General features: G+C 42.2%; 1 protein-coding gene across 1 annotated transcript; it reads right to left on the bottom strand.

Moving 5' to 3' along the window:
• Positions 1 to 5,852: 5,852 nt before the first annotated feature.
• FAM110C (family with sequence similarity 110 member C) lies at positions 5,853 to 11,846 on the bottom strand. Its single transcript, XM_042016873.1, has 2 exons — positions 10,552 to 11,846; positions 5,853 to 7,297 (listed from the first exon to the last, which is right to left on the bottom strand). The coding sequence occupies exon 1, from the start codon at positions 11,684 to 11,686 to the stop codon at positions 10,592 to 10,594; it is 1,095 nt and encodes a 364-aa protein (XP_041872807.1). The 5' UTR covers positions 11,687 to 11,846; the 3' UTR covers positions 5,853 to 7,297; positions 10,552 to 10,591.
• Positions 11,847 to 20,250: the final 8,404 nt, after the last annotated feature.

Raw genomic sequence — 20,250 nt, 5'->3', positions numbered from 1 at the left:
TGTAAAAGCATTTCTTAGGGTACTCTGAAGAAAGACAAAAATACATCAAATTATGTAACTTTGGGAGATAAACATTCCTCCAAATTAGTTTTCCTTGTTCCCTTGCATTTTGTAGGAAATTATTTTTTATTGCATCATATTTATTTTTTCCATAACAAATCTTACAAATTATCCTACGTACTGTGGTTTTATCAGCAGACTTAAGATTTTTTATGTACGCCTGCTTTTGTACAAACATTTTACATATGAGGACTGTTGTTAATATTGGCCTCTGTCCTCAGGTACAACAAGATGCTAGCATAATACAAACCACACTGCTTTCTGTTGTAAATATTTGAACATCAGGGGAATTTATTTGTGACAGTTTAAGATTAAGCATAGGTAAATGGGGATTTTAGACAAAGCGGCCAGGGAAGAAAATTGTTCTCTCGAACAGTGCATGGTAAGACTCTCAGGTACATGGTGTGATCCTTGGGATTGTCCTGTGCAGGGCCAGGAGTTGGACTTGATGATCCTTGTGGGTCCCTTCAAACTCAGCTTACTCTATGATTCTATGATCAGTGGGCAGGGAAGTCCTCTTACCACCCCATCACTTTGTTTCTGCAATTGTTTTAGAGCAACACAAGATGATCTATTAATGTCTCAAGTTCTGGAGGAATAAGATGGTCTTTCTACCAACTGTAGGGTAATAAAATTAAACAATCTAAAAACCTGAACATTTAGGAAAATTGGAGCAACAGACAATTAGTCTGGTTTGGAATGTTAAATCAGAGGCCTGTTCTCAGAAATTACACAATTTTCAGCCTCTTTATAGTAATTGACATCAAGGAATTTAATCCTTTTTTATGACATGGAGAAACAATGGAATCCTATTCTCACTGCTGTCAGAGCAGATGGAGGCAGCTCTGCAGATGCTCTTCTTAAACCCAATAGATGCCTGGAGAGTCACCTCAGTTTGTTTACAGGTGAACCCAATAGACTACATCCCTATTTGATGTTGGTCAACTCTAGCATGTGGTAAAATTCTTAAATTTACTTTCCTGCAGGAAATAAATGTTGAGTGAAGATGCATTCCCAAGAAATGAGTGGCGTACTGCATCTTTCCAACAAGCTCAAGAGATACTTTGCTGTCCTGGGTTCCATGCAGAACTGCTTCAGTCTTATTTTTTCAGTCCTGCTACTGCAAAGCTTACCCAATTGGCTTTCACTGTCCTAATGCTCTTATTTGGCCACACTGAACTTCCTTAGAAGGCTTAAACTACACTACACTACACCATGAAAAGACTTGTGCTTTGGTATTTGATGTTGCAGTAGCTGTGCTCAGAGCTCTTTGAAGACAAAGCATCACCATAGCTCTGAAAGACTATTTATATCTGGGAGATATAAACCAAGCCAAAAATGATGTTACAAACAGGTATCAAAGAAGAAAACAATGAAAAATTACATGCTAAATTATGCAGGAAGAGCTATATAGATGAGAAAGGACTAGAGAGTTGGTCTCTGATCTTGTAAGCTTTGCTTAACTACACAACATGTTCATTTCTTGACTTTTTGCATGATTAGCTCTTAGTTTCCTTCAGGTAAAAACAAAAAGATTGAGCAGAAGGGTGTAAAACCTAACTGAAAGCATTATTCAGAAAAAAAGATTACAAAAATGAGGACAAATAGAACAGTGTCTTGTGTAACAATTGGCCCATGAATGAGTTCATTGGAAATGTAAACATGGAAAGGGACTGTCAGAGAGGGCGTAAGATGAGCAACTCAGACCGATGAGTAACCACGGAAGAGGTTAAGACTTCCTGGTCACCAAAGAGAAAAAGTGATGCAAGAAGAGGTTGGGCTAAAAGGAAGGAATAGGAGCAGCATTCCCCTTTGTGTGCTCAGCTGTGCCTGCCTCTGTGTGCGATTCTAAATCTCGGTGCTTGTTGCTTCAGTGCTCTAATGCCAATCAAAAACCAACCAATAATCACAGAGTTTTGTGGGTAACTGTTGATGACGGCTACCCTCTGGTTCTTGCTACTGCCTATGAAAAAGAACATAAAAATTGGTACTCCTGTAGAGCTCTTGATGATTGAGGCAAACTTTGAAACCCAGACAATCACAGCTCTTAGATATTTTCCATCATAATTGCTGAGGCAACTCAAATCCAGTACAAATGTGCAAGCTAATTTTACAGGACTTCATGTTCTTTCAGTAACTAGATTTATTCCTGGAGATGGATATATGTAGCTGACTTTGATCTGGAGGGAATTTTTTTCTTTGATACTGTTTGCTTTTCTGCTATATAACAAATTTTATTGGCAAGTAATTGACCAAAACTCTCAACACCTTTTGTCATGGAGACCTCAACAGACTGCTGTTACATCAGTTCCTGCAAATGAGCTGAGTAGTCCTTTCAAAGCCCATTTTATTTCCAAGGATGGGGCATCTACCACCTCTCGCTACAACATTATACTTAAATGAATTGACATAGTTCCCTTCAGTACCACTGGATAAAGCCAGGATAAATACAGCCCAATCACAAAATGGCCTCAAAATTTGAAGGCATATTTTTGCAGAGTAAAGCCAAGTCCTGTATTTGCTTATTTGCCTGCTGTTGACATAGGCTGTTCTTTGGCAAAAGCTCTTGGAGATACTAAGTACTTTTGCAGTTGTGTGTTCAGAATGCGTCAGCATCAACAATATACCAGAAAAGGCCTTTTTTCTGGTTTCTTTCCGACATCTACTTACTACCCAGAGACAAATAAGAAGCAAAGCAGTGGATCAGTAAGCTGTGGACTTTTAAAGGTTGCTTGTACCAGACAGTCCAAGAGCAGGAGCTTGCCAAACCTTATGTCTCGGAGAAATCCACTGGACTTCATAAAATAACGGGATAAAGGTGTAATCTAAAAAATTACTTAAGAGTGACGTTCCTAGATGCTCAGGTGGGCTGAAGCCCAAGGTCATTCTCAGACTACGATGGCTCTGTCCTCTCTAAGGCAGCAAGACGAGAAAAGGCTCGCTATGGGAGATTAACCTCTTTAGAAAAGGGGGATGCACATATTGCCACCCTTTCCAGACTTGCTTCGTACCTTGCACTGACATAGGTCACCCAGGACTTGTGAGAGGAAGGTTACATGTCAATGATAATAAAGTTGCTCTTAGGTTTTTGTGGAAGATCCCAATCTGCACAGCAAGCATCCTTTAGCTCTTTCTCAAGTTCCCTTCAAATGCTGGCTGGTGAAACACTTGTGTCTCAGCAGATTAGACCATATCAAAATGATAACTATGAAACAGGAGTGCATTGGTTTCTCATAAAAGCTCACTGTACGCAGCCAGTATTTCTGCTGCTTTCATCACAAAACAAATGAACAGGGATTTAGCATAACATACTGAATTTGTTCTATGGAAAGAACAGTCAAACAACAGTTTATAAGATTCTGGAGATAGCATGTTTTCCAAGCAGTACTTCAAACTCCCTCCCACTTTGAACACTGGCTGAGATGAATGTGGTATTGCCTGCAGTGCACTGTAGCTTCTGACAGCGAGCAAACCCAAATATAATACTAAAGTTTGGAAAAAAATAGTACCCTTCAGAAATAATCTTTTCAGCCATATTCTGAAACGAAAAATATTAGAACATTGTAGAACAGCCCTAGCCTCATATACTTCAAATTTACCGATACTGAGAGCTAACAGTTATCGTGCCACCTTCTTGTGAGACTCCCCACCTAAGTTCTCAGCCAGAGGTCTGGGCATGGCTCAGGGATGCATGGCACTTTCAGATGTTCACAGCTGAGTATCAGCCTCGCTCACAGAGAAATTAATTCCCTAATGGGATTCCAACTTAATAGTACTTTAATGGAGACAGCAAAATAAAAGTATACTTAAAAAAACCAAACATTACCTCCCAGAGTGGTAGTTTTATTTGTATGCATTCAATAGCACACAGTTTTTTTCACAGGAATATAAGCATAACAATGGTGAAACATCCATATCAGATCTGGCTGTATTCCATTTCAAAGGATTCAAAAGCAGATGCAAGGAATTTCACAGGAGGCAGTGGCAGGACAACCTGCTCCAGAAGAAGTTTCTGCTTAATCCCCACTGATGTAATTCTTGGCTGAGTTCACAAAACGTGTAGACTATACCCCTTAGAAAACTAATATACATATAGAAAAATCTGTATTTCTTATAGATTTCTGTACAGTAATATTTACAATATATTGCAAAGATTTCAGTCTGATCTCATTGCAAATACCTGCTTCCAGGCCATAAACCCCAGACTTTGTACCTTTCTCCTGTTATGCTACAGCTGCAGACATTGCCCCTTGTCACAGCACTGGAGAACCATGAAACACTTGGGTGTAAACAGCAGTTTGTTCTGCACACTTGCACCCCATTTGACTATTTTTGTTTACATAGTTCTAGTTAAACAAAATAATTGAATTTATGACTAGCCTTTGTCTTCATCCGCCGTTTTAGGCTCCCCAGACAACTGGAAAACCAACTCTGTTGCTAAAACTTCTGTTCAAACTGCAACAGTCCACTTTTCCACAGCTTAACACCAAAGCTGGAAAATTCTACCCATCCCAAAGGATGTCTTTTGTAATCAAATAGTTAAAAAAAAAAAACAAAACCAAAAAATGATGATTTTTTTTGGAAAAAAAGATAGGTAGTGGCTAACATTAGCAAGTTTTTCTCATTTTGAAGGATATGACTGAAAGACCCAGCAGAAGAAAGGAAAACCCTTTACATGTAACAGCGGAATGAACACCAGAGCTTTCATCATTTGGAAAAAGCACTTAATTACCCATTCCCAAAATGTATGGAGAAAGAAAGTTTGTCATCTATTTTTGTTCTGACATATAGGAAATGCAAATTATTAGCTTCCCCAGAAGGTATTATTAAATAACGGGAATCTATAGCTTATCAGGCAAAGATCTTAAGACAGGTCCACATCACCTCTGAAATAAACGGGAATACTTGGGATTCCTACAGAGTTTGAACAAAGCCAGAGAAATTTTGCCTCATCAGTGTGGAAAGTCACCTGAACTCTACTGAACTATCCACAAAGACAAAAAGAGGGATTAAAAAAATACTCAGAATGGGTCCAGTTCTGATTTCACTAACCTCTGCCATAAAACCCCCACAAAACCCACTTTCAGAAAAGCCAATGTTCAGCATTTTCAAGCAAATTAAACATATTCCTTCCTAACATTGAAAACTCATGAGCAATACATCTTTCATTTTAACTTTTGAAATCTGCTCAACTGAAAGAGCAAAAACAAACAGAAGTTTGAAAATGAAACCAAAAATTTCTTTGGAAACAAAACAAATTAATTCTCCTCTCCTGTGGCAGGGAACTGGATTGTAACTCAAAAGATTTTTCCTGCACTCTGAGCTATCTACAGTGATCCATGTTTTCAAAGAAAAGCAATCCTTACCTCTGACATATAAATATATATGTGGTACAGAATCTTGCAAAGGGAGCATGGACGGAAGAGATACAGCAGTCAGTATTCCTGACTAATAAACCTAGACCGTGTTCCTTAAAAACTTGCACCTTAAGTGTATAAATCTAATCATATTAGCAGCCTCTTAAAGTTTTCTGAGAATCATCCTTTTATAATAATAACAAATATACATGGAGATTTCATTATGTAAGAAAATATCCACAGACACTGTGTTCTCTCTAATTTTGGAGGAGCTCACACAAACTAGTTTTCTCCCAATTGAGAAGTGGGTTCAACAATTATTTTATCTGTAATTGTAACCTATCTTGAGAACTTCAGACATGTAGACCTTAGTACCTAACACTAGAAACAGAAGACAAATGTCTTGCATCTCCAAACTGGTGCTATAATTGAGAACTAACCATCCAAGGACTGATAAGCACATTTAAATCCCATGGAAATGAAACACAGATGATATTTAGCTGATGTCAACGAGCTCTTCAAGGGCAACTCTTCCACAACTGTGGTAACACAAAGTAAGCTTTTAACCTCTGCTGGGCCAACAGGTGAAGTCAACATTATGCCAGTCGGGCAGCTTCCACAGACAGGCATCAGTGCAAATGAAAGGGAAAGTGGCTTTGGCTTTTTTTTTTTTTTTTTTTGCATTGTCTTGTGTTTTGAAATGCTTTGATTTTCTAGCAAGCAGCTACAGATTGGGGAGATAGTGCATAGGCCTCATTCATTACACTAATGATACAAAGTATCACCTTTTAAAACACGTTTAGCTCAGGGAACCCAAATGAAGCATTTTACTGATGATATTAAGTAGGGTGCTGTCTACACTGGGTGTCATCAGGACATTCCCTGGCCTGGCTGTACCCTAACATGCCTTCCTGCCTTGCAGCACAGCGATGCCGCCTTGCACAGCCCTCCTGCAGACCCACACCAGGGAAGCATGGCTTTGCACAGCCTGGCATAGCTCCCTAACGTGATTCTGTAAGAGCCTGCTCACTCACTGCATCAAACCAAAGGTGTGACACCACAACTGCCAAACCCTGCAATGTTTGCAGTGCCAGAGTCAGGCACACATTACAAACAAATTGTACCATTCTGCAAGGCAGAAACAATGCAAAACCTCTCTCAATACCTGTTTCTTGGAACCATGCTCCTGGAAGTATTTTGTGCTATTCTTTTCCAATGGCTGAGCAAGCAGTGTGACAAACTAGCAAGAGCAAACTAGATGGATACAAGATGCACCAATTTGGCTTGCACACTCTCAGAGAAAGAGAGGTTTGGCATGGATTTAGCTTACAACATGTTTGCCAAGTATCTCAGGTAAGGCTGCCACAGTTAGTCCTCACCAGCCAAGCAAATGATGTTGAATGACGTCAGGATGAGCTCTGATCAAACAGCCCTGGTAAGGCAGAGCCTTTAAACATCCAGGTGGAGTCTGTCTGCAAGGGAACACCTGACCCTGAGGTCATTGCCACTTCATTCCCACTTTCTCCCTCCATCCTTGTTGACAAATTCATTGCTGGAAAGAGATGGGTGCACAACACAGACCTTCTGTCGCAGCCTGGAATGACATCCTGAGGCAGTGAGCTGATGTTGAATATTATTGTGGATAGCAGCTGCTGCCACACTTTGCTTTTCCAGGGGCTTTTGTTTCCTGCTGTCTTTCTGGGGCACAGTTCACAATCTCCACTTTTTGCTGCAGTCTTGGACACCCTTGGGCTTCCAGGGGATGCGGTGAAGGTAGGAAGCAATAATAAAATACTAAACTTAGACAAAGTAGACACAAGCCAGATGAGGGAAAAGTTTCTTCCTGCGTCTGGTTTTGTTCAACTTCCAAGTCAACAATTCTGAAGAAAAAAGAATAAGAGTGTCATTTGCTATTTATCACATCAGACAAGCATAATGTGATACTCTAAAGCTTTTATTCAGCTGCCTATGGCTATTGCCAACATAGTAAATTACCCTCCCAGGAGACTTCCACTTGAATAATGCCCATCCATTTAAGAATGATGAGAAATTCAGGGCTGAATAATCTTGATTCAAATCAGGAAGGAGGATGCAGAGTGAACCCTCTTCTTAGAATCAAGCAGAACTGTCAGTGAGAGGACCTGAACTGCAGAAGTGAACCCAGGCAGCTTTCCACCAAGAAATAGCAATGCCCAACTTGCCAAGGACCTCAGTTTTCTGAAGCTCACAACCCACACTCTGCAATCATCATGGTGATGAAACATGCTAAAGAACCTGATCCTTGAAATAGCTCTTTTATTTACTTGGTGCTCCACCAGGTCCCAGAGAGCTCATGAAAAATTAAACAGAGAACATAAAATATGAATGGAATGATCACTGGCCCATAAAAGCTCTGCAGTTCCTGAATGCTGTTTTATACATAACAAATGTTGGGATTTCGGGAATGAGGTTTCTGCCTCATTGTCCAAAGAAGGTGCAACAATTTTCAAGTTTCTGTATAAAAAAAGGAACTTCCAAGCATGTGCCTGAGAGCACCAGGAAGAGTACGTTGCTTCGCAGCACAGCACAGCAGTCCACTGCCCTTTAATAAGCAAACTAAACAGAGCCAAATACTTGGATATTGTGAAAACATACAGATATCCAACTTGATGCTGTATTGTCAGAGAAAGTGTAGGACTGAATGAAAATTTAGATCAGAACTACAAGACTCATCTTGCAATCACGTGGTGATAACAACTCTCTCCTTAAATTCTGTCCAGTAAATGTAATATTTAACTTATGGTAACTCTTAATGATCCTTGTCCTTTATTCTGGGTACTGTGTACAGGTAATTTTAGCTGACCTTTCTGAACTTTCCACTTCTGTGGCCTAAATGATAAGTATGTTCTCAGTTTTCAGAAATTACCCTAGAGCTGAGATCTAACAGTTGAGAGTCAGCTCTAGTATTCTTAAAATTAGGTTTATAAATAAGGACCCTCTGAATTAGTCTTCCCTAGGCTGTCAAAAATTTTGGTGCCAACGGAAATTGCTAGGAGCGTAAAGTGCTCCCTTTTTTTAGGTATTAAAGTTATTGCAGAATAAACATAGACTCACTTAAATAAACTTGCTGTTTACTTCATGGAGATCTTTTCACCACCTTGTTAGGTTGGTGGTGTACTACCATTTTATCTTATATGGTAAAAATAAAAAGCCATTGACCAAGCCCATGTGAGGTTACACCAGTTCAGCCCCACCAGTACTTCCCACCCTCCTGCCCTTGCCTTTGCCCTGGTGCAGCACCTCCTCTGCGCAGACTGGATGCTCCCTGGGGTGCTCACCAGCATCTCCTGACTCAGCTGCAGCACTGGACATGCTTAGCACCCCGCAAATGGATGGGGAAAGGGCCAGCTTCTCCCTCTGGAGCCAGCTCTGTGGTGACAACTGTGGCTCTGGCCTTGGACCCTACCCCCATCAGGGGCATTCAGGAGCAAACAGGCTTTAATTTTGTTGTTTTTCTTGTGTGGTTCATGCTTGCTGGAATCTGCCTCTCACCCTCTCATTTGGTAAGGCTGACAGCTGGCAAGGAGCTTCACAAAACCACCACCTTCCTCATTTTGTTTTGCATATCTCCCTGGCCTTTTATCACAGAAGGATGAGCAAGGAGAAATTATTAGTTCAGGAGAGCCCTTTCTTCTCTCTAAGGTTATTTGGGAAAGAATTTGTTACATAACAACACTTCTTTTAAATTGTCAGCTGGATACCTGAGAACATTCTTATCTGCAAGGCCTTGAAAAGTTTGTGTAAAACAGCTTTCTTCCTGTCTTCCTCCTCTTGCAGGAAAAAAATAGGCTTTTGAGAAAAATTCTAATTCTAAAAGTGAACCAAATTTCACATCATTAAAACCAGTTTCAAGTAAGTAAATGGACTTTTGCCTTATATGGATTAAAGGAATTTAGAGTGACAGCCTCACATACACACAGGAATGAGGCTCAAGGACTACAATTCTCCACATTCATAAGGCCCACATGCTCTATCAACAGCTGTATCTACACCAAATGATGTTCTTCTCACGCACCAATTACGAACTGTCAGAAAATATACATGTAATCCTTCATATCAAGACCTACTCATGCAATTTTTAAATACCACACTGTAAGCTGTGGTAGTTATCCTAGGGGCTTTACATACTGGAAGGAGAAAAGCTGTTATCTCATAGATTATCAATACTACAGGCTCCGTGAACATAGTTCTTTTTCAGGAGATCATATGCAAAATAAACACTGCTTTTATTAAACCCAGAACATCAGCTTTTACCAGAGCTAAATTTGTTCTGCTTCTGTCTGTGAAGTAACTGATTTCTACACCTAGATCCACACTTTTGTGTTAATTATCTTTATCTTCAAACAGTGAAGTACCCCTCTGACCCAGGCAAACCACACAACCCATTCCCATCACCAAACCACACAGCAAAACCCACTGCAGAGGAAAACCCAGTCGGTGAAATGGTATGAGGTCACCTGGAACAAACTTTTATGGTCCCAACAGAAAGCCGTGGAGGAAATAAGATTGCTAGCAGGGGCACTGACTCAGTTTTGCCTTCCTGATACTTGGGGGTGCCTATGTGTAAGGGCAAGGAGAGAGAGTGAAGGAAAGTAAAGAGGGGAAAACTGTAGCAGTGTAGTATAAATACATTACACTCCTGATGAGTAATAATTTCAGCAGTACAGTATAAGTACAGTGTACTCCTAATTATAGTAGTCTGTTCAGCCTGTTATCCAAATAACTGTAACTAAGGGTTGAATACTTTTCTAAGTTTTTTTTCTAGCATTTAAGATAGCAGAAATCAGAGGAAATAAGCTATTTGCAAAGCAGGAATCTGAGAAGTGCAGGCATCCTTCACAGACACTGACTCTTTAATTTCCTGTGGGGGGTCTGATCTAAACCTGGCAAGCTGCAAGCATTTACTTGTTTGCATTTTGGTTTTTTTAATAACACAGACTTCTGCTTTGCAAAAAAGCCTCTCTTGGAACATGTGGTTAACAAATACATTTTCCTCCAGCCCTTCCTGAAAAGACAAATACAAATCATGGGAAGTCAACTGCTCTTTAAAAAGGAAAGAGAAACACAAATTGCCAGGGCGAGGCTTTGCACACACCTTGAGTTCATCAGGCTCCAACCCATGCTGAATGAAGCCATCATGCCAGTTCCTGGATCACCTTGTTAGTCTCCTTGGCTTTCTTACACGTGTACAACCATTTGATTATCCGAGCGTTGCGCTCAATCACGGAGGTGCTGCTGGGGACCTGCTCTGTGAGCTCGTCCTCCAGCAGCCCCTCATCCCCGCTGTGCCTCGTGAACTCACTCTCGGATGTTGCCACGCTGATGCTGCGGATCTTGAAGGAGACATTGTCAGACACCACGGAGAAGTTCTCTCTCCCAAGATCCTCAATGACCTCCTGCTCCAGGCCACAGTACTTGAAAAATGTTTCAAACTCAGCAAAAGACTTGGAGTAGCGAGAGCTGATGTCCGACTGGGAGCGATGGAGACCTCTCCTCTTCACCTCCTTGACCTCTGCAGGAGGTGTACTCAGTTTTGAGGGTCTCTCATGCTCCTTTGTAGATATCCCTGCCCCTTCAGTGCTCACAGGGACAGTCTGCACCGCTTCATGGTGGCTTGGCTCATGGTCACCATCCTTTGCTGAGAGAGGCTCGCTGCTCTCGCTGGCTGCGATGTCCTCCATGACTCTGGGCAACTCAGGGGACGCCAACTGCTTCTCCTTTATGGACCCGTGGAATATCCTCCTCACCAAGTTCCCCCGTGAGCTGTCCTGGCTTTGACCTCTCCCAAGCTCACATTTCTGACGGTAGATCACTAGGGAATCCGGCCGCATCTGCCTCTTGGTGCTGCGCCTGGCGATGGGGGCACCGTGCTGCAGGGGGGCTCGGCAGGAGTTCACCGCCTTGCCCAGCTCCAGGGGCTTCGCGCCCGTCCCTCTGCCCAGGTCCCTGCTCGCTGCTTTGCTCTCCACGGAACAGGTTTCGCTGCTGCTCTCCGAGGCTGAGCTGAGCGCGATGACGGGATCCTGCCTGGTGCTGATGACCTGCTGGCTCTTTACGTACTTGGCCTTATCGGCGGCCAGTCTCTCCACGGCACTTTTCCTGCCCGGCTTGCCGGCCTCCAGCTGCTTGCGGAGGTACTCGGGCCCCTTGTTGAGGAGCCGCAGGGGGAGGGAGGAGTGGAGGTCGGAGATGGCGTGCATTCCCACGGCCCGGGAGAGTTCAGCTGGCATAGCAGTTTCAGGGACGCGGATCCAGCTTCCAGTCCCGGGAGGGAAGTGAGATAAGAAAAGAAAAAGAGGAAAGAAAGGAAAATCGCGGTGCAGGACAGCCCGGACGCGCAGGCGGCAGCGCGCTCCGCGGGCCGCGCTCCCCGCACCGTCGGGGCGCCGCGCGTCCCGCCCGCCCGCCGGCTGGCACAGCCAATCCCGGCCGGCAGGAAGGGAGGGAAGCAGGCAGGAGCCGCCCTGGGGGGGGCAGCGGCCCGGCCCCTGCCACCGCCCGCGGGACTGGGGCGGCCGGGGCTCGGGCGGCACGGCGCTGCGACGGCGCGGGGCGCCTGCGAGGGCGCCGGGGCACTCGGAAGGTTTGCTCCCCTCGGGAACAGCCTCTCTCGGGCCGCCCCTTGGGTACGGGACGCTGCTTCAGGGCCTGACCCAGCGCACCCCAGCGCATCTCCCCCTTCGGGTGGCACCACCTTGCCCCGCTCCTCTCGCGGCCCTTCTCGGTGCGTTCCCCTCCGCGGGTTTCACTGCCGGGCGCTGCGCTCCAACGGGAAACCTTGGAATGATCGGGAAAGGACGGGACTCGGGCTCCCAGCGCACAGCGGCGGAGCAGGGTCCGGGCACGCCGGGCGGGCAGCACAGAAGTGCCCCAGCTGTGCCCCCAGCTGTGCTGGCGGCATCCTGCCCTTCCCGGGGCAGCGGCAGCAGCAGGGACACGTTTGTCTCTTGGCCCACAGCTGTGCTGCATCTGTGCACGTGTAAAGTGTAAAGTGCAGTGGAATGGCATTAGTCTGAACTGCGTGTTGCAGATCTTTGCCCTTCAGAAACGTAGGGCAGAATTCCCGTCTGGGCTGGCAATTCTGAACAGGCAGGACAGAGCCATCGGCTGTAATGTAAACTCCTGAAAATTAGACTTGTGAGTTACAGGTAATCACCTGGGGCAGTCCAACTTTAACTCGTGATCTCATGTGAGAGCCACTGAGGTCAATAATAACTGAATTATAGATAACTTTTAACGGTTTATATCTGCAAGTTCTTTCATGCATACTTTTTATTGGTTTGGTTTGGTTTTAGTTTGTTACTTCTGGGGGAATACTAGAGTGCTTTTGTGGGGATTGGTTCATACTTCATCTATACAATTGCTATATTGTAGCTAACAAGTTTAGAAAGGAAGAGCTGAGTATCCATGTCCTCGTTATGAAGTTTCAGGGTACCCCACTTTGCTACCAGCAAGGTTCTCTCTGTGATGAGAAAGGTTACAAGCAACCCTGGAGTCAGAGTTTGGGCTAGCCCTTCAGTGAAGACCTTAGGAAACATACAAAACAGAAATATTCTCTTGCCGACATGGTTCTATTGCTGGTTTTCCCCTTAATTTTACATCATCTTCGTTTCTAGATATGTAGGTCTGAACTCCAGAAGCCCCATAACATATGACTGCCCGTTCACAGCCAGGATCCAAGATATGATGCTTGCCTGAATTAGGACTGAAACCTGTGCTATACTTTGAGATCACTTAGAGGGAAATTCTTATTGATATGTAGAATGGGCGCAGGTTTTTGAGAAAGAATTTTTTTTTGCAGGTGTACAAGCAGAGCTGGTTCACATAACAACTTACCTAAAAATCAATATTCTTGAAAACTGACAGACAGTAATAAAAGTTTAAGCACAGTTAATTACGAGGGAACACTTTCCTGATAAAGCAATTCATACACAGATCTGTAAGAGTGTAGTTAATATCATTACATATTTAAATGCTCCGTGGGATGCTGGGCATATAGAGAAGGCTGATGTCTTCTGGCAGTGAATCTGAGCAATAAGTTGATGGACGTAATGAACTTAGTAATGAGATACTAAGGTTTCATTGCCATATTGACCAATCTGCCTTAATTTTTTCTTTCCACATTTTCCTTGGAGTTCTATGGCACTGCATAATGTAATAACACATATTCACATTTCTCCGTGCATTTTAATTTGTGTTTGTTCCAAATTCTAGTGTATTGTAGAAGCTTTAAGAACTTACAAAAAAAAAATCATTTGTTTGCATTCATTTGAAGTAATGAGGAAAATGAACACACATGAGTATCAGTAAGAGTGGTCTTATTAAACAACTACAATTAATTTCTTTATCAAAGTTGTTTATTCACACCTTGCAATATTACATAGCTTTTCTCAGTGCAAAATAGCTTTGTGTTTAGAGTTGATATACAAAACCAATTTAAAACATTGGTTTTGATAAAAAAATATTTAAAACGTTAAAAAAATTTGAGACATTTTCCTTTCTCTTAAAATGTCCTTGATTTTAAATGCATGCCTGAATGACAAACCTGGACACTTTTGATGGAATATTTTCATTTTTCAGTCAGTTTCATCCTCATCTCACTGACAAAGGAAGATGTGAGTTCTGATTTTCCACAAAGTGCACGTCACAAGAAATTTCTCATGAAAAATTGCAACAGCAATTTCCAGCTGACTTTCCAGACATGTGAGATACTTTTCCTTGAGAATCTTGGATGACCACAACAACATTTAAGGGAAAGAAGAGTCTTCCCAGGGTCAGAAATCATTGTGAGCAACAAATTTTTATAACCCTGTCTCCCTTTAGTAAGGTACATCAATATAACAACTGCAAAGTTATGTGATATTTTAAATATATTTAGGTAACATATTTTAAAACCCAAATGCATTTCCATTTAAAATATGATTCTATGATTTGAAATAGTTATATTTCTTGGAATTATCTCTTATATTTATGGATACACTCTTACAGTAGTCAAAGAAGAGGGAGTCATTGCATTTTTTCTTTCTGGAAAGCAGAGAGAAAGATAGTGTATTATGAGAGCCCCAAGCAAACCACCTTTGCCCCTGTCCCAGAACAGGCTTGCAGATAATAACACGGAAATAAAAACGGGTGCAGCAGCACCCATCCCTCAGCCTGTCAGCTGCCATCAGTCTCCCTCTGGCATCAATACATTAAACAAAGGTAGGAGAGGTAAGTTCTGCACACACTAAGCCTGAGCTGACACAAAGAGTGTTCCCACAGAAGGGGAGTTCTACAAAACACCTTTGAGTCAGCTGGCATTTAAAGGTATCACAAAACACAAAGCATTGAATTTTATGTGGGGTAAGAAAAACCACTTCTCACTCTGTTTTTATTAATAAGACGTGTTTTCAGAGCACAGCTAGAGTCTGAGCCAGAGGAAAGCCAGAAACGGAACTTGTACAATGGTACTGCAAGGAAACAGTGCAATGTGTGCAAAGCTTGGGTCATTGCCCCCACCCCATTGCCAGTGTCAGTGACACTCTGATTTATAGTGGTCAAAGGGCAAAAAGAAGTGGTGGCAGTGGGAGGTAAAGGCAAGGAGGAGAGAGAAGGGGGAGCTCAAGCCCTAACAGAAGCAGGATGCTCACATTTTGGAGACCACAAGAAGAACTGTGTCCCATGACTGCGGTTTCTCACCCCAGCAGCTCTCAGTGCGGGGTGCAGGTGTTAGAGCCCACATCAGAGGGTGGTTCACTTCCACTGTGACATTGAGTGGTGCCACTGAGTGTCCTGTTTGCTGCATTAGGGGGATATAAAACAGCCACAACACAGAAATGAACAGTTTCCAAACAGCTGTCGCCAGTGGGGAAATTTTAGGCCTTTCAACATGAAATCAGTGACAGCCCCAATTCTCTCAGATTCACACAATAGAAGATATAGCCATGCCTGTACATCTTCAGGCAGAATTTTAAGACTCTGGGCTTAAGCACTGTATGGCAGAGGCAGACCCACATCACTTGTATGTCTTCTTTTAGCCTTTCCCACCACCGCCAGATTGCTTAGCAGCCTCTTCTACCCTTGTAATTTTGGGTTGTTTACTTCATTAAACAGCTTGGCATCTTAATCAGAAAACATCTCCTAAAATCAATCCAGCTTGTTCACAATTGTCATTAGTGGGCTTCATTTTTTATTAGAATTTTGGAAAGCCCAGGTGTACCACTTTCCAGGTTGAACAACCATCATGGATCTCAATGGGACTGTATAATTTACATCACAGTGATTCATGGCAACGTGTGGGGAGCCTTATTAGAACAAAGAGCAGAAGAAAAGATGGAATATCACAGTGAAAGCAAGAGATGAAAGGGAGAACAAATGCAACATACATTACACCAGGCAGTGAATGGGAAAGGTGAATGGGAATGGGAAAAGTGCAAGGCATAGCATGCTTCTTTCCCTTTTTATGCCTTCTTGTCCCTACAGTACATCTGAGCTGACACTAATTCCTGTTTTCATACACCTCTTACATGCCTAAGATGTAAAAATAAAAATATCCAACACAGGTTTGGTACCTAACATATTTAAGAGTGTGTTAGAGTCTTGATATTGAATATCTTGATTTGAAAAGACCAATATGTTTATCATGCTGTCTGATCAAATTCACTGAGTAATTTGGAAAGGAGGGGAAGAGCCAGAGTTTTCACAATAAAATACAGCTATGACGCTGCAAAGGAAATAAGTAAGTTAACTCCCAGAATAACTATGTTTGATTCCGAAAGGAACTCCTTGAATTTTGAATTGAGATACTTTATAAATGAATGCGTATTACGTGTGTTAAAATAAACTTCACGCTCAGTAAAAGGTTCTTACTGTTGCTTCTGTCATGTATGTGTTGGATAAATGTTCCCACAGTGTTCCCAATAGGCACAGTCATAGCTTGCAGTTGTAAAACTGCCTCTCAGTGGTTGCAACACCCTTTACCTACCAACCAAACTCATACACAGTCACTTCACCCAACACAGGGAGGGGTCAGGGCACTGCTTAAATACTTTATGAATTTTATAGGCAGCATTGCTGCAATCATCAGCATATTTATCCACACAGTTATCCTCTGTAAAGGTCCTGCTAGCCTAGTCTCATGTATAGTTAGCTTTGGTCATAGAAAAGCCCTTTCACTTAATCTAAATCTAAAACCCATAAAAGGTTTAAAGCCATCCCTGTTGTTTTAGGGAACATCCAGCATCTGTGTGTCACCTCTCTGCTGTCTGCTTGCCTGGCAGATGCCTAAAACAATCAGTGCATTTGCTATTGCTGTGCCAAGACAGTACATGTCTGTCCATAGGCCTAAGCAGGTGAGAGATACAGTGCACGCTTACGTCCTGTGAATTCCGCTGTGTATCCACACACAGGCAGATGAGGAAGCATAGGAAAGGTCACTGATTATTGAACTTTTGACAGAGAACTTCCTGTCATCTGTTATATATAGTTTATATCATGGTAGGTGGGGTACTCACCTGGCAAGTGTGAGAGACAATCTTCCCCTCCCAGATTTGGAGCAAACTTTCAAAATTGGATTTCTTGCTTCCCAACACAGTAGTTAGAATGTGGGTCTATAGTTCATTGCCACTCAGATTCTGTTGCTGAAAACATTAGTATTTTCTTTGTCTAATTAAAAATTTACTGAAGGTGATGGACAGAAGATATTAATTCTATAACCTAGTGTGCATGCACCTAGAAAGTGCATGGATTTCTAGTTACTCTTGCAAAGTGGAAGGATTTACACAGGGAAGGTTGAAAAAGTCTCACTTTCAATGCTGATTAAGGTGTTCAGTGGATATGTGTATTCAAATCACAAAATGGTATCTAAAAACTTCATCTCTTCTACCATACTTGCTGATATGCTGTTAGAAGCTCTCCCAGTCTCATTTCCAGTGATACAGACTTAAGTTTAGAAATCAAGCAACAGGATAATATTCCTATTTGAAAATCCCAGTGGTGCGTAGGAGCTAAACAACACTCAGAGCAGTCTTCAGACTTTTGAATGTCCTACCAGCTTATGCAGGTGTTGCCCCACTCAGACATGGACTGTTGGAAATCCCATTCCCTACTGGTCTTATCCATTTTCTGTAGACTATATTAAATGTTTTAGAACAAGTGGTGAGTCACTGAACTCAAAATGTTTTATTAAGGCAGGAATTTTGACACGTTTTCCTTGAGAGAATGCCCATCATAGATCTCCTTTTAAATGTAACTGAATAAATTTGTCCAATACTATGATGGACACAGCTCCTAATATTTAAAGAAACCCATCTGTCAAACACCAAAACACTGGAAATATCACCTAAGGAGCACAGCATCAGAACTTGAAATACACAGATATGTATAACATGTGAAGTCTATCATCTTCTGTCTAAGGTTTTAATAGCAAATTGGATGAGATCATGATGTTTCTCTCCCAAGGATTTCTTGTAGTATCACTGAAGATACAGCTAGCAGTCATTCAATCTTTCTTATCAAGTGGTTGCAAATTTAAGTCTCTGTCCTTATGAAATCTGTGGAGAACTGACCAGTGTTTTATCTGTACTTCCTAAGCGCTAATTTGGGGCCAGAAGAGCTCTTGCATGCCCTCTCTAGCAGAGTCATTGGCAAATGAAGTCTGCATGTTACCTTTCCTCAGAAGGAGCCAGTGCTTTCCATTGCTGAGATACCTTGTGGTTGCCTATGATTTTTCAGAGCTTAGAATCTTTCCCAGGTCCCTAAGAATGTGGGTTTGCAGTCAGTTCTTGATGGACATGTGGTAATTAAAGGAGACTCTTGGAGTACAGGCTGTCTAAGGACTCCAAAGGGTGATTTTTTTTTTACTGTTTAGGTACAAGAAATATGCAAATATGGTAAAACTGATAAATGTGCTTGTATGTATTAATGCAGATTTTTTGCTTCCCCCTTCTAAGTATTTTCAGCTCTCCTTCAGTTTGCTGATGCAAACTGAGCTCCTTTCAGAGTTTAGATGGGGAAATGAACTAATTTATCAAGACAGTTGCCCTGCCAAGGACAAACGTTTACATTTAATAGTCATCAGTCACTATACCTCTGAAGGTGTGGTGGTTTGTCCTGTCACTTTCTAAAGGACTCTTGTACAGTTCAGACATAAAAGGCAAATATCTTCCAAGCTTAAAAGGGAGCCTGCACCCTGTCCTGACTGTATGTACAGAGGAGATAGATAGGCTATGTCTCCTTAGCCTGGCTTTGGGAATCAGCACAGGCTACTGGCTATTCCCAACTATCTTATTTGGCTAATAAGCGAGTTAAATAGTGTAGATGTTGTCAAATCACATCTGGTTTAGTCTTGAGACCAGAGAATAAATCTGAGCCCATAGATGCAATTCTGAATCCTGACTATGAATTTAATTAATTGTCTGTTTGACCTTCTCTAGATATTCACCCTGACATGCAGCAGTTCTATGTTTGGGTTCATTCTGAGTTGAACTGAGTCTATTCAATAATTTTCAGCTTTGCTTTAGGGAGATGAGTAAGTTTCTGTTACACTACAGAGTTGTGTTTTAACTAAGCTGGGCAACATCTGTGTTGCAAGTGGGTTCTCTGACACAATTGTTTACATGGTGAAATCAAACCTTGTCTTGTCCTTTGCATTTCAGAGTCCTTCTGAATGCACCCCAACATCACCTGAGCTCCACATAGCAACAGAAGAACATTCACAATACTCTTGTGATGACCTGACTTCAAATTCTTGATGTACATTAATTCATCTTGAAAGTAATAACAGATTTGTTCTAATCTGATTGACTCCGAAGATTAAATAACACCTTGGATAAAGAGAGTAAAATAGCTTAGCTGTTCTGTATAATTATATCAATTCCAAAGCTATACAAAACAAATAAACTTAAGCACCGGCATTCAAACTTCATTAGGTTTATGTTGCAACAGCTACATTAAACAAAATTACAGATTCGCTAAGATCTTATCATGCTGATGCAGCAGCTGCTCTGGACAGGATCACACAGTTATTCTGATTTGCAGGTTTTTCTAGGAAACAATAGTCCAGACCTCTTCCATAAACAGCTCCACCCCTGCCCTGCAAACTTTAAGTCAGGTGCTAGCACGATGCTAAACCCCAGTTGAAAAAGTAGATTCAGTGAGCAGAAAAGTGTTGGAGATTTTATTCATCCCATATGACTATTCAGTGTCCATCCAGGAATTTACCTGTCAGAAAATGTTCTTCTACCCATTTCTTGTTATTTTCCTTTTTTTCAAGAACAGCTGGTACAGACATCTTATTTATGGCGCCCTCTCAATAAACTAACCTATATGTTTAAGTCTTTCTAAGATAAATTTTACAGACAAATATAAAAGAGGAAAAACTTCCTGGATTTCTGAAGTAGATGCCAGGGCCATTTGGGCCTTACTAGAGCCTGAGTTGCAAGGTGGTGAACTAAACTAAGGGATGGGTTGTGACCTGATCAGTGTGAGGGGGTCACGGAGGGAAGGTGAGAACTCGTTTCCACACTGGCTTTGCTTTGGAACCTCCAGTTGCCCTTCTCCAGAACAGGCAAGTCCCCTGGGTGCTGCTCAGAGAGATTCCACCCCCAGATCCACTCCAATGTGATACATGGATAGGGCTCCCCCAGGTCCAACTCCTTCTGCCCTCAGTTTCCTTCACCCTACACCCTCAGGCACACAACCTGTGGTCTTCAGCACAGATAGTTCATCCTGTGAAACAAGCACAATCCTTGTTTTCAGACGTTTTGGACAAAATGACCCCTCACCCACTCACACAGATGGTGATTATGTCTCAGAA

Source organism: Corvus kubaryi, unplaced genomic scaffold (assembly GCF_017639235.1).
Source record: "Corvus kubaryi isolate FWS band 111438036 unplaced genomic scaffold, C.kubaryi_AGA036_p1.0 split3-73, whole genome shotgun sequence".
Classification (NCBI taxonomy): domain Eukaryota; kingdom Metazoa; phylum Chordata; class Aves; order Passeriformes; family Corvidae; genus Corvus; species Corvus kubaryi.
This window is presented reverse-complemented; position numbering and strand designations above follow the sequence as displayed.